The 11,889-nt window shown below is 43.3% G+C and overlaps 1 protein-coding gene across 1 annotated transcript; it reads left to right on the top strand.

The window, feature by feature from the left end:
* The first annotated feature begins 5,495 nt into the window (after window positions 1-5,495).
* LOC142750533 (olfactory receptor 1G1-like) lies at window positions 5,496-6,437 on the top strand. The gene has a single exon (XM_075859536.1). It carries the CDS (start codon window positions 5,496-5,498, stop codon window positions 6,435-6,437), a length of 942 nt encoding a protein of 313 aa, XP_075715651.1.
* Window positions 6,438-11,889: the final 5,452 nt, after the last annotated feature.

Here is an 11,889-nt window from a genome sequence, read left to right as displayed (position 1 = left end):
CAGCCCCCCCCATATTTTTGACACTGTAGTCGAAGATTTTCCCGTCTTTAAAATCAGCGGTATCTCGGACATATTGGAAATGCTTTCTCTCCTTAATATGTCCGGTAAATTTTTCAATACCCTGTTGGAGTACTACCTCTTTTCTCTCATAATCTGAATTATTTGAGAATCTCCTGACTGATTCAATGCCATCTTTTAATTCCGCTGTACTGCGTGCCAACAATATTCTTTCCTCCTCTAGTAGGATCCCCATGAACCTGAGGGACGAGTCAATGGACTCCTTCTCCCATTTGCGGAGGAGATCAGGAGACCTGACTCGTGCAGCAGGAATGAGGGCAATACGTAGGCCCCTCGGTACAATCTTATTTCTGAGATAGGTCTCAAGTGTCTGAATCTCCCACCACGACCTAATGTGGTCCTTATAGATCCTGGTGAGATGACTAAAGGAGGCGCTGATACTTAATTGCTGAGTCTGTGACACCAGTTCATTTTCAGAAAACACCTCCTGTGCGTCACTCATCCATTTAGCAACATTTATCTCACCAGTGAGAAAGCCTGCCATCCCCACTGTGAATTATTCGATTGTAAAGTTTGACACTAAGCAACAATTGTTGCATTGATGTATGACAATATCCGTTCACTTGATTGATTAATAGTATCACTGCCTATATGAACGATTAAAATTCGATTTTTATTGTAGAAAATCTTACTAAAATTGGGCTAAGTAGCCAAAGGTACTAAGAAGGCGTAAGCACGGTACACCAGACAGATGGAGGAGCGATAGAAAAACTGTTGTTAGCACCATTTGCTGCCAAGCAACACTTCCCCCTATCAGTATTATGATATAACACCTGGTCAATCCGTGCCACTAACACGTGTCCCTACGCGTTTCCTCACCGCTGATATTCACGGTGATTCATCAGGGGTCACACTGATGCGATAACAACACATCTATATTTGATTATGTGATATGGCCGGGAGACACCTATTGCGTGTCTCAGATCATTCACCCGGCTCGTGTACGACACTAGTCAGCTGGTCGAACACGAGCCGAGTGAGATGCCGGACATATGTAGTACTAACCCCTCCCTCCCTGGAGTGACGCGGCGGCCGGGCAGCCAATCCCCGCGAGGCTGGGCGGCCAGAGCAGGGCCGGCCCCCGGGCGCTCGCTGTCACTGCAGGGGAGAGGGACAGAGCGTCCCTAGTAACCAGGGATTATGTCACACCCTGCCCATTTTCAATTGCCCCATTGCCAGTCTAACGCTTGAATCCCTATAGTATGGCTTGCACCTTTAGGGAGTTTGGAGCGGTCCCTTAGTGTGTAATGTATTGCTATACATTCCCCCTTTCCCTCTGTTCACAAATACGGCGATCGAGTGCACATTGTCAACTGCACTCCGGGATTACGGAGTCTCCCATTGCAGGATGACACACACAGTGATCGAATGTGCCACAGTGTGGGCTCAGGATCGCTGTGTTCTTCTCTGGTTACTCTTCCTAGCTGCAACATCCCAGGCCAGTGGGTTTACGGCCGCCTGGTAATCCCTGGTTACTAGGGACGCTCTGTCCCTCTCCCCTGCAGTGACAGCGAGCGCCCGGGGGCCGGCCCTGCTCTGGCCGCCCAGCCTCGCGGGGATTGGCTGCCCGGCCGCCGCGTCACTCCAGGGAGGGAGGGGTTAGTACTACATATGTCCGGCATCTCACTCGGCTCGTGTTCGACCAGCTGACTAGTGTCGTACACGAGCCGGGTGAATGATCTGAGACACGCAATAGGTGTCTCCCGGCCATATCATATAATCAAATATAGATGTGTTGTTATCGCATCAGTGTGACCCCTGATGAATCACCGTGAATATCAGCGGTGAGGAAACGCGTAGGGACACGTGTTAGTGGCACGGATTGACCAGGTGTTATATCATAATACTGATAGGGGGAAGTGTTGCTTGGCAGCAAATGGTGCTAACAACAGTTTTTCTATCGCTCCTCCATCTGTCTGGTGTACCGTGCTTACGCCTTCTTAGTACCTTTGGCTACTTAGCCCAATTTTAGTAAGATTTTCTACAATAAAAATCGAATTTTAATCGTTCAAAAAGCCATTGCTTCTTCACTTTCCTGGATGATCAGGCACAATGTTACTGCCACATGTAGTTGTGGCGGTGGAAGTGGTGAATAATATTTATATATCTTTTTTGAAATAACGCTCAACTTGTTACTACTTCCCAAAACGGGAACATTTTTGGACAGCTTTTCAAAAAGCGATTGCTTCTTCAGATACCAACATGTGTGTATAAACCCCTTCAGTCATCTGCTTCAGAAAGGGATAATTTTTGGATCCATTTTTAAGTTTAAAATTATTTTTTTTTAAATCCAACAATGGAGTGTGTGTTTAAACAGGCTGTTTTTACTACCGGCTACCATCTGTTTATCCATAGCCTTATATGTTGCTGTCACTTTGACAATACTGATGCTGACATGCAGTTAAAGAGCTGGGATATAGTCCTAGAAGACCTCAGGCTGTCATACACGACTTTTCAGAGCAAACAGGGCACTTCCCATTCGCAATGAATTTATTTGGATCGAATCTAATGGCCGATCAATATGAATGCAAAATAAATTTCAGGAAATTTGGTCATGTCTACCAAAAGCGAAAACTTTTTTTTTCTCCATCAGCAGAGCACTATATGGGGGCTTGATGTTTTGCAAGACAAGATGTAGCTTTTAATGTACTATATAATGAAATGGGAAATTGAAAAAAGTTCTTTGTGGGTGAAATGGGAAAAAAAACAGCGATTCCTCCATTGTTTTTGGGGTTTTGTTTTACGGTATTCACCATGCAGTAAAAACGACATGTTAACTTAGTTCTATAGGTTGATACGATTACGGTGATTCAAAATTTATATTGTTTTTTTTCTATTTTACCACAAAACATTTGTGTTAAAAAAAAACAAAATTTACTATTTTTTTGCAGATTAAGCGGTATGGTGGCTTCCGTTTTGCATGGCGAGCCATTATTTTTACTGCTATCATTTTGGGGTACATGCGACTTTTGATCACTTATTGGGGAACTAAAGATGACTTAGGTGACTAAAAATCAGCAATGCTGTCGTATTTTTTTTTTTACCGCATTCATGGTTAAATAACAGCACCCTGAGATCAATCACGGAGTTGGCAATGGGCTGTCGGAGTGGGCCACCCCACCGCTTTCTAACGGTTTAGATGCCACAGTCGCTATTAAGTGGTTAAATGTCCGGAATCCGAGTTTTTACCTATTCTGGCCATTGTAGTGAGGTGTCGGCTGTATGTTATAGCTGACACCTTCTGAGTACGGAGCAGACTAAGCCTGTGACCCTGCTCCATACTCCTCTTTGGCGGCTGTCACATACAGTTATGTGACATGTCGCCATGGAGTTAGGGCAGATTCACACGAACGTTGCGTTTTTGCGCGCGCAAACAACGCGGCGTTTTGCGAGCGCAAAAAACATTTGACAGCTGCGTGTGTCATCCGTGTATGATGCGCGGCTGTGTGATTTTCGCGCAGCCGGCATCATAGAGATGAGGCTTGTCGACGCCCGTCACTGTCCAAGGTGCTGAAAGAGCTAAATCTTTCATCACCCTCGACAGTGAATGCCGAACACAACAGCGAAAAACCTGTAAAAAAAAAAGATAAAGTTCCTACTTACCGAGAACTTCCCGGCCGTTGCCTTGGTGACGCGTCCTTGGTGACGCGTCCTTGGTGACTCGCCTCTCTTGACATCGGGCCCCACCTCCCTGGATGACGCGGCAGTCCAAGTGACCGCTGCAGCCTGTGATAGGCTGCAGCCTGTGCTTGGCCTGTGATTGGCTGGAGCTGTCACTTGAACTGAAGTGTCATCCCGGGAGGTCGGACTGCAGGAAAGAGACAGGAGTAATCGGTAAGTTAGAACTTCGTTTTTTTTTTACAGGTTCATGTATTTTGGGATCGCAAGTCACTGTCCATGGTCCTGAAACAGTTTAACTCTTTCATCACCATGCACAGTGAATGTCTCCCGACGTCGCGGACCGGAAATTTTTTTGCCGGGTTCGGCCAAAACGAGTTTGGCCGAACCCGGTGAAGTTAGCTTCGGTTGTCGGGGTTCGCTCCTCGCAAAGACACTCCGTTTGGATGCTTGGAAACAGAAAAGCACGTGGTGCTTTTCTGTTTCCATTCATCCTTTTGACAGCTCGTGCGCTGTTTCAGTCGGTTCGCACGGAAGTGCTTCCGTGCGACCTGCCAGGTTTTCACGCACCCATTGACTTCAATGGGTGCGTGATGCGTGAAATACGCAGAGTTATTGAACCTGTCGCGTATTTTGCGCAGCGAACAAACGCTGCGCAAAATACACGGACTGTGTGTACTGCCCCATAGACTTCTATAGGGCATTGCGTGCCGCGCGAAAACCACGCGGCCTACACGCTGCCAAATCACGCTCGTGTGAATCCCCCATTAAGGCTATATTCCTATGCGCAGGTTTTAAAACCCTTTTTTTGCTGAGATTATCACAAAATTGCATAAAAAATGCAGCAGTCTTGCATTCCCTCTCTATTTTTGCCACAATTTTGCAAAAAATCGCTGCAAAATACAACCTAATGTGCAGTATATTCTCTTTCTCTATATGATTCTCTGTATGTTTCCTATTATCATTTGGATTTTGTACTAGTTGTTTGCTGTAAAGAGTGCGTTCTCTCGTTATGTTTATATTGTGATAAACAAATTAAAGTGATTTTTGGTGAGTGATAAAGGTTAATAATCATTTAACAGTAATATTACCTGGTAATTAACCTAATGTTCTTTAATAAAAGGATCATCCAGGATTAGAAAAAAGGGGTCTGCATTTTTTTTGGAAACAGCACCACTCTTGTCTATGGGCCGTGTCTGGTATCACAGCTCATCACCAGTCAAGTGAAAAATTGCATTTCCACCACCACAATACAACTACATTTTCTTAGTGTTTGTTTTTATGTTTTTGACTTATGCTGACTTGTAGAAATTAATACAAAAATCTACTGTTAGTGTACAATACTATACCTCACAAAGGCAGCATAGGGGGGCATACATATTGCCCAAAGGTCCATAAACCGCTCTTAAAATCAAAGGAAAATATATATAGTATATTTGATCAAATTCATTGTCTTTCTTCCAAAATCTCTAGTTATTGGTAATGGTTGGAGATCTATTTTAACAATAACATGAACACTTTTCTCCAGACTGTTGGGGACACCTATTTTGGAAAATCTGGTGTTGTCAATTTTTCTCAATGTTACTTGCTCTGTATTTCTATTACACCTACTATCTAATATTATGTTGCTTTATATTTAGAATTTTATATTGATATTTACACTTTTTACTAAAAATCTCCAACTTTCAGTTTGTTGCGGACTTCTGGAGAACCCTTGATAGGTACCAGAGAACCCCAAGGGTCCACAGAACCTTTGTTGGGAACCACCATTCTAGAGAGTTGTGCCTTCAGGATAATTGATGGAGAACATCACAGATATTATTGACTTTTATTTAATAGCCTTCTCTGAAGTTTCTGGTCCAAAATTTTTTTTATTTCCCACATTTCTTTTTCTCTATCTCATATGTCTACTTTGGAACATGTTAATAATTGCGATACTTTTTATGGATCTTCATCTGCAGAAACCTATGTATTTTTTCCTACGCAACCTCTCCTTTGTAGATGTGCTATACATTTCAGTTGTACTTCCGAATCTAATGAACATTATTATTACCGGAAATAATAGGGTTTCATTTACTGCTTGTTTTACCCAATTGTACTTTTTCGCTGCCTTTGCTTGCACAGAAATTTGGCTGTTGACCATAATGTCGTATGATCGTTATGTTGCAATCTGCTTCCCATTACATTACGTGCTACTCATGGAGAAGAGAAGGTGTGCCCTACTTGCAGCAGGTTGTTGGGCCTCTGGATTTTTTAATTCCCTTTTTGTAACAGTATTTGCATCACGTTTGTCCTTTTGCAGATCCACACAGATCAAACAAATATTTTGTGACATTAAAACATTGACAAAGATTTCTTGTGGTGATATCCAAGAATTTCAAACAATGATATTGGTGGAGTCTTTCTTGATGGGCCTGTGTCCGTTTTTGCTCATTTTGATGTCCTACAGTAAAATTTTAGCAAATATTTTATGCTTAAGTTCCATTGGTCAAAGGAAAAAAGCTTTCTCTACTTGTACCTCTCACCTTACCATCCTTTTAATTTTTTATGGGACTTTGCTGTGTATGTATATGATACCATCATCAGATCACTCAGAGGATCTTGACCAAATATTTTCAGTCCTTTACCTAGCAGTGACACCTACACTGAATCCTTTGATATATAGTTTAAGAAATAAGGAAGTTAAAAATGCCATACATAAAATATTTTTCAAAAACTTATTTCACAAAATCCATAAATAATATAATCAAATTTAGTGGAGTCTGCAGAGTTGTATCAAAGCTCCTGTACCCAAACACAAAATCAATATCATGACATCTTCCAACAATCCAATGCTATTCACAGTGCTACAGTTCACATAAGTGGCAGAAATAATGTTGTACTGGAAAACCACAGATCACACATTGTGATAATATGAGTGCTAGGCCAGAAGGTCCCAAGGGAGACAAGACTGGTCAAAAGTGGACAGTATCCTATACTGTAATGTATTTATACATGAAAATTAATGCTCTTTTAATTTGCAGGTTGTATTATATGGTTTGTAGACTGTTACATAAACATTGAACTATTGCTTTACAGAGACATGGTTATGGTGTTGAATTGGATTAGATAATGTGTGGTCTCTATAAGGAAGGGCACCACTGATGGTTAGTGATGCAAGTACTGTGGAAGACAGGAGTGTACTACAAGCTACTGAGTAGCAAGTGATATAGAAGCTAATAGAAGCTACAGGTCCTAAGTTCAAGAGTTGGTCAGGGCTGCTGTACCAAGACAAGTAGCCAGACATGGTGTGAGCTACCAAGTAGACTGGCTGGAAGGGTTGATGGATGTTGCAGAGGAAATGCAAAGAGGCGCCCACTGTTTAGTAAGAGGTCTCTAACACGTATGGAATGGAAGCAGTGGTGTAGCTAAAGGGGTTGCGGTGGTCACAATTGCGATCGGGCCCTGAAGCCAGGGGGCCACATGGCCTCCCGCACCACATCTATTCACAATCTATAGTAACTTGGGCCTTTGTAATAAACGACATGGGGATCCTGTTACTATGGTAACAGTATACTTAACCTCCTCGCTCCCGAGCGCAACGCTTGTCTGGACTTCTTTCAGCGTCATGTTGTCACAACGCTATGTGCGCCACGCACAACATCGTGATGCTGAATGGCGTCAGAACCTGCGCTGCACCCGGAGCCAGTAGATTAAGTATAGGATTACTGTCTGCTGGGGACCTGTATCTAAGCCTACCATGTGTTAAGCGTAGATACATACAGGGTCCAGCAGACAGTATTACACATGAGCCCTGTATCTAAGCCTACCATGTGATAGGCTTAGATACAGGGCCCAGCAGACAGGATCACACATGGTGTGTATTTGCCACTAGGCAATAGCGCCTTGTCCACAAACTTCAGCACTGTTCCCGACGTCACTGTCTATATATCAACAGTTATGTTGGGAGCTCCCCGAGGTATAAGTTTAACGTATACCTTACAGTTGCATCGATCACCCATAGGCTCCCAGGCCTAATTCAGATGAGGCTCCATTAAGGGCCTCAGTCGCAGATTCTGATGAAAATACTAGAAACAATGGAGGAGCATGCTGCTCTGTTGTTTCCGGTAAAAACATGGATACCCCGACGGAACCCATTAAAGTCAATGGCTTCCATCGGGCGCCTGTTGTCTCCTGCACTTCCGTCATTTTCATTGTTCTGCTCCTCTGACAAAGCAGAACAACGTAATACTGAATGCAGATGTGAACAGGACCTTGTTACTAGCGATCATTAACTTAATTTTGAAAGTAGGTGAATAACCGCTAATAACTCTTAGCACAGGGACTTTGTATTTGTAGGAGTCCCAGCACTAGGTTTTTTTAGTGGCGTAGGTGCTAGAATTTCGCCTCATCTTGGGTGATCTTGCGCCCCTTAGTAAACTAAGCAGTGACAGCTCTAACCTGTCATTGGTTAGTTTACATCACATGGTGCCCAGTTACCCCAGTTCCTAGTCCTACTATTAAAAGTAAGCCAGTGACCCGAGGATAACTAGGGACCACGTGATGTACACTAACCAATGACAGCTTAGGATTCGAGGTCTACTTTGATGACTGCGTTTTTTTATTTTTTCAATAAAATGGTTAATGAGGGTTGTGTGAGATTTTTTTTTCATTACCATTGTGGGAAGGGCCATGGTTTTTGGCCTTTCCCTGCCTAACTATACCAGGCTGCTGCCGTCCCAGTGACGGACCTTCACTATGGATGGTCGGATACTGAATTGTACCTGCGTATCAGCGAGCTGGGCCCTATATCTAAGTCTATCATATGTGATAAAATTTGTTGAGTCACTTTATCTAATCCTATCAATAGCTATAGAGGTCGTAGTTCTATAGATATTCTGTCACCGATATATAGCTATAGGGATCATAGTCCTTTAGATATGCTTTCTCCGATATGGATATATATATATATTTTGTTACGGCCTTGGTCGCGGACCGCCGCCATACCTTACCTTGCGAAGGCATTGACCACAGACCGTTGATATCCTGCCAGCATTTTAATCCAAGGAGACCCCTGCTCTCAGTGTTAGGGTGCGCGTATGTTCGCTCCCGGCCTTAAAGGGCCAGTGCGTGGACATATTAAAGTTCCCTAACCTTTCCCTGATTACCCTGGACTATAAAAAGGTCTCCGCCCTTCCACTCCTTGCTTGAGCGTTGTTGTTGTTGTCTACCCATATTCGTATTGCAAATGGTCCCTTAGTTGTATCCTGCTCCCAGTGTTCCTGTGCCCTTCTACCTGTATCCTGTATCCCGTGCTGTGTTTGTTCCTGAGCCTTTTCTAGTGTTGGAGTCGTGTTGTGTCATCTGCTACGCCTGCTGTTATACACCACGTCTGGTGTCATCTGCTACGCCTGCTGTTATACGCCACATCTGGTGTCAGATGTCACCTGCCACGCCTGCTGTTATACACCACATCTGGTATCATCCGCCACGTCTGGCGCTACCTTCCACTTCAAGTTCCATCTGTGCCAAAGTTGCCAAATCTGGATAGGTGCAAGCCTGCCAGGATCACGACCACAGACCCAAACAAATATATCCGAAATCAGGCAGCACTCCAGGGATAAAGTGAAAAAGTGTGGTGCTTTATTGATCCATAAGTCCAATGCAATGTTTCAGCTCTACCATAGAGCTTTTTTCATGCAAGTAACATAGTGTAATGACAGTATATATATATATATATATATATATAGATATATATATATATAGAGCGAGAGAGAGAGAGCGAGAGACCCCGCTTAAGAGGTAATAAAGTCATACAAAAGAGATAATTAACAATAAATATACTTATAAATTCCATACAGTAAATCCAAAAGTTATAGAAAGTGCATAAAATATTACATGGACATCCTGTGTTAATTATGAAAAATTACAGAAACAATCATAATTTATCTCTAATAAAGTGCACAATAGTGTAAAAATAACATAACAAGATATCATTAATGATTAATATAATGTGGAAAAGTACTAAAGTGTAAATAGCACTCACCCTGTCAGGAAACTGGCTGCATCATTCATCAATACATTAGACGTGCTAAAAACAGTGTCCTTATAGCGCCGATGCTCATGTCCAGGCACATAGTAGTGTCAAAAATGTGAAGCATCACCGCGCATGTGCAGAAGAAAGGACATGCTAGACACGGCCATATTGGTAAAGGCATGCCTCCCAATTTTGAAGTATCACAGAGAGGTACAACAGTTGCGGCGCGCAATTTTTTTTATTTTAAGCCACACTTCTAATCCCACCCAATCCCCGACCCCATACACACCAGATTTAGCCCACACAGTATCATGCTCCCATAGTGCCTACCACATAGTATAATGCCAAATAGCTGCCCCCACATATACAGTATAATGGCTTCTAGCTGCCACCAAAGAGTATAATGCGCCCATAGATGCACCCATACAGTATAAAGCCAACACAGATGCCTCAATGCAGTATAATGCCCAAATTCCCCCATACAGCATAATGCCCCATAGCTGCCCCATGCAGCATAATGCCCCCATAGCTGCCCTATACAGTATAATGTCCCATACAGTATAATGTTCAAACAGATGCTCTCATACAGTATAATGCCCACACAGATTCTCCCATGCAGTAAAATCCCCAAACAGATGCCCCAATGCAGTATAATGCCCAAACAAATTCCCCCATACAGCATAATGCCTAATAGCTGCCCCCATGCAGCATAATGCCCCCATAGTTGTCCCATACAATATAATGCCCACACAGATGCCCCCATACAATACAATGCTCCCATAGCTGCCCCATACGGCATAATGCCCCCATACCTGCCCTCATACAGTATAATGTCCCCCTAGCTGCCATTATACAGTGTAATGCCCCCAAAACTGCCCCTAGTGCCAGTGCCCACATATAAAGTGCCAGTGCAGGTATTCAGCTACTAGAGGGAAGCCCTGATGTCACTGTCCATATGTGGACAGTGATGTCAGTGGCTACTCCTGGAGCAGAATCCCCGTTGCCGACTCTTGCCTCGGATTTGGCTGCTGGTGGAGCCCCTGATGTCAATGTCCATATATGGACAGTAACCTCAGGTGTTTCCTTCAGTAACGGAACCCCCGGCCAGATCATCGGCAACGGGGATTCTGCTCAATCAGTAGCCACTGACCATATATGGACAGTGACATCAACGGCTTCCCTAAGCACAGCGTTTAAAGTAGCGCTGTGCCCGGGGAGTCCTCAGCGAGCGGAGGAGCTCTCTCTGCTCCTCCGCTCTGAACTAATTCTGAAGCAGAGAGCTGATAGTTCCCTTCTTCAGTATTGGGTTCGACTGTATCTGCATCCTGTGGACGCAGATACAGTTGACAGAAGGACATACCCTTGGCCGCCCAGGACAGCAGGACACTGCCCAGAATCCAGGACGGTTGGGTATGGTAAAGGGAAGAAGACCGAGCTGTCAATACCGCTAAACATAGTTCTAAGGAGGAGCAATAGGATGAGTAATTTTAACCCTATAATAAGTAGATATATTCCACATATGGGAAATCACTTCATTAGACCATAAGGGCAGATCTATAGATACATTATATCGGGCAATAGGAGCATAACTGTCAGAGCACCATATAGGGTGCATAGTTATACTCTATGGAGAATATGAACACAGTACCCATCAGGAGTGCACCGTCTATACTCCCCTTGGTCAGAGAATCCAAAGTGCCCAGGTAAAAAAAACGCAAACTAACCACATATATCATGCATTTAGGTGACCAATCACCCACCTTTCAACCCTGGACCTTGGGTATGCCTGTGAGATGCCAAGTTATGGCTTGTGGCTATAGCCACTGCTCCGTAAGAGTAGAGAAAAGACTTATAGAGTCACAAATGCCCCAAAGGAATTAACGTTACTGGTACTTAATGATAAAGGTTTAACCTCTCATCTCCATGCATAACCTCCACAAATAGAGACCTCTACAAAGAAAAAAGGAAAAACAGAAAAACAAAAACAAAAAAAGAGGCAACAACACTATATAACAAGTACAACCTGATGATATACAGAAAAAAATATTACAATAATATATAATAGAGATTTTTATTATCATCAGCCAGTTTCATTCGAGGTGAACCATCCACATGTCACAATAGTGTCAATCTATGGAACAAGAGAAAAAGAGCAATAATTTGTTTAAAATCAGTAG

The sequence above is a fragment of the Rhinoderma darwinii genome, chromosome 3 (assembly GCF_050947455.1).
Source record: "Rhinoderma darwinii isolate aRhiDar2 chromosome 3, aRhiDar2.hap1, whole genome shotgun sequence".
NCBI lineage: Eukaryota > Metazoa > Chordata > Amphibia > Anura > Rhinodermatidae > Rhinoderma > Rhinoderma darwinii.
Note: the sequence above shows the minus strand (reverse complement) of the source record. Positions and strands in the feature narration are given on the sequence as shown.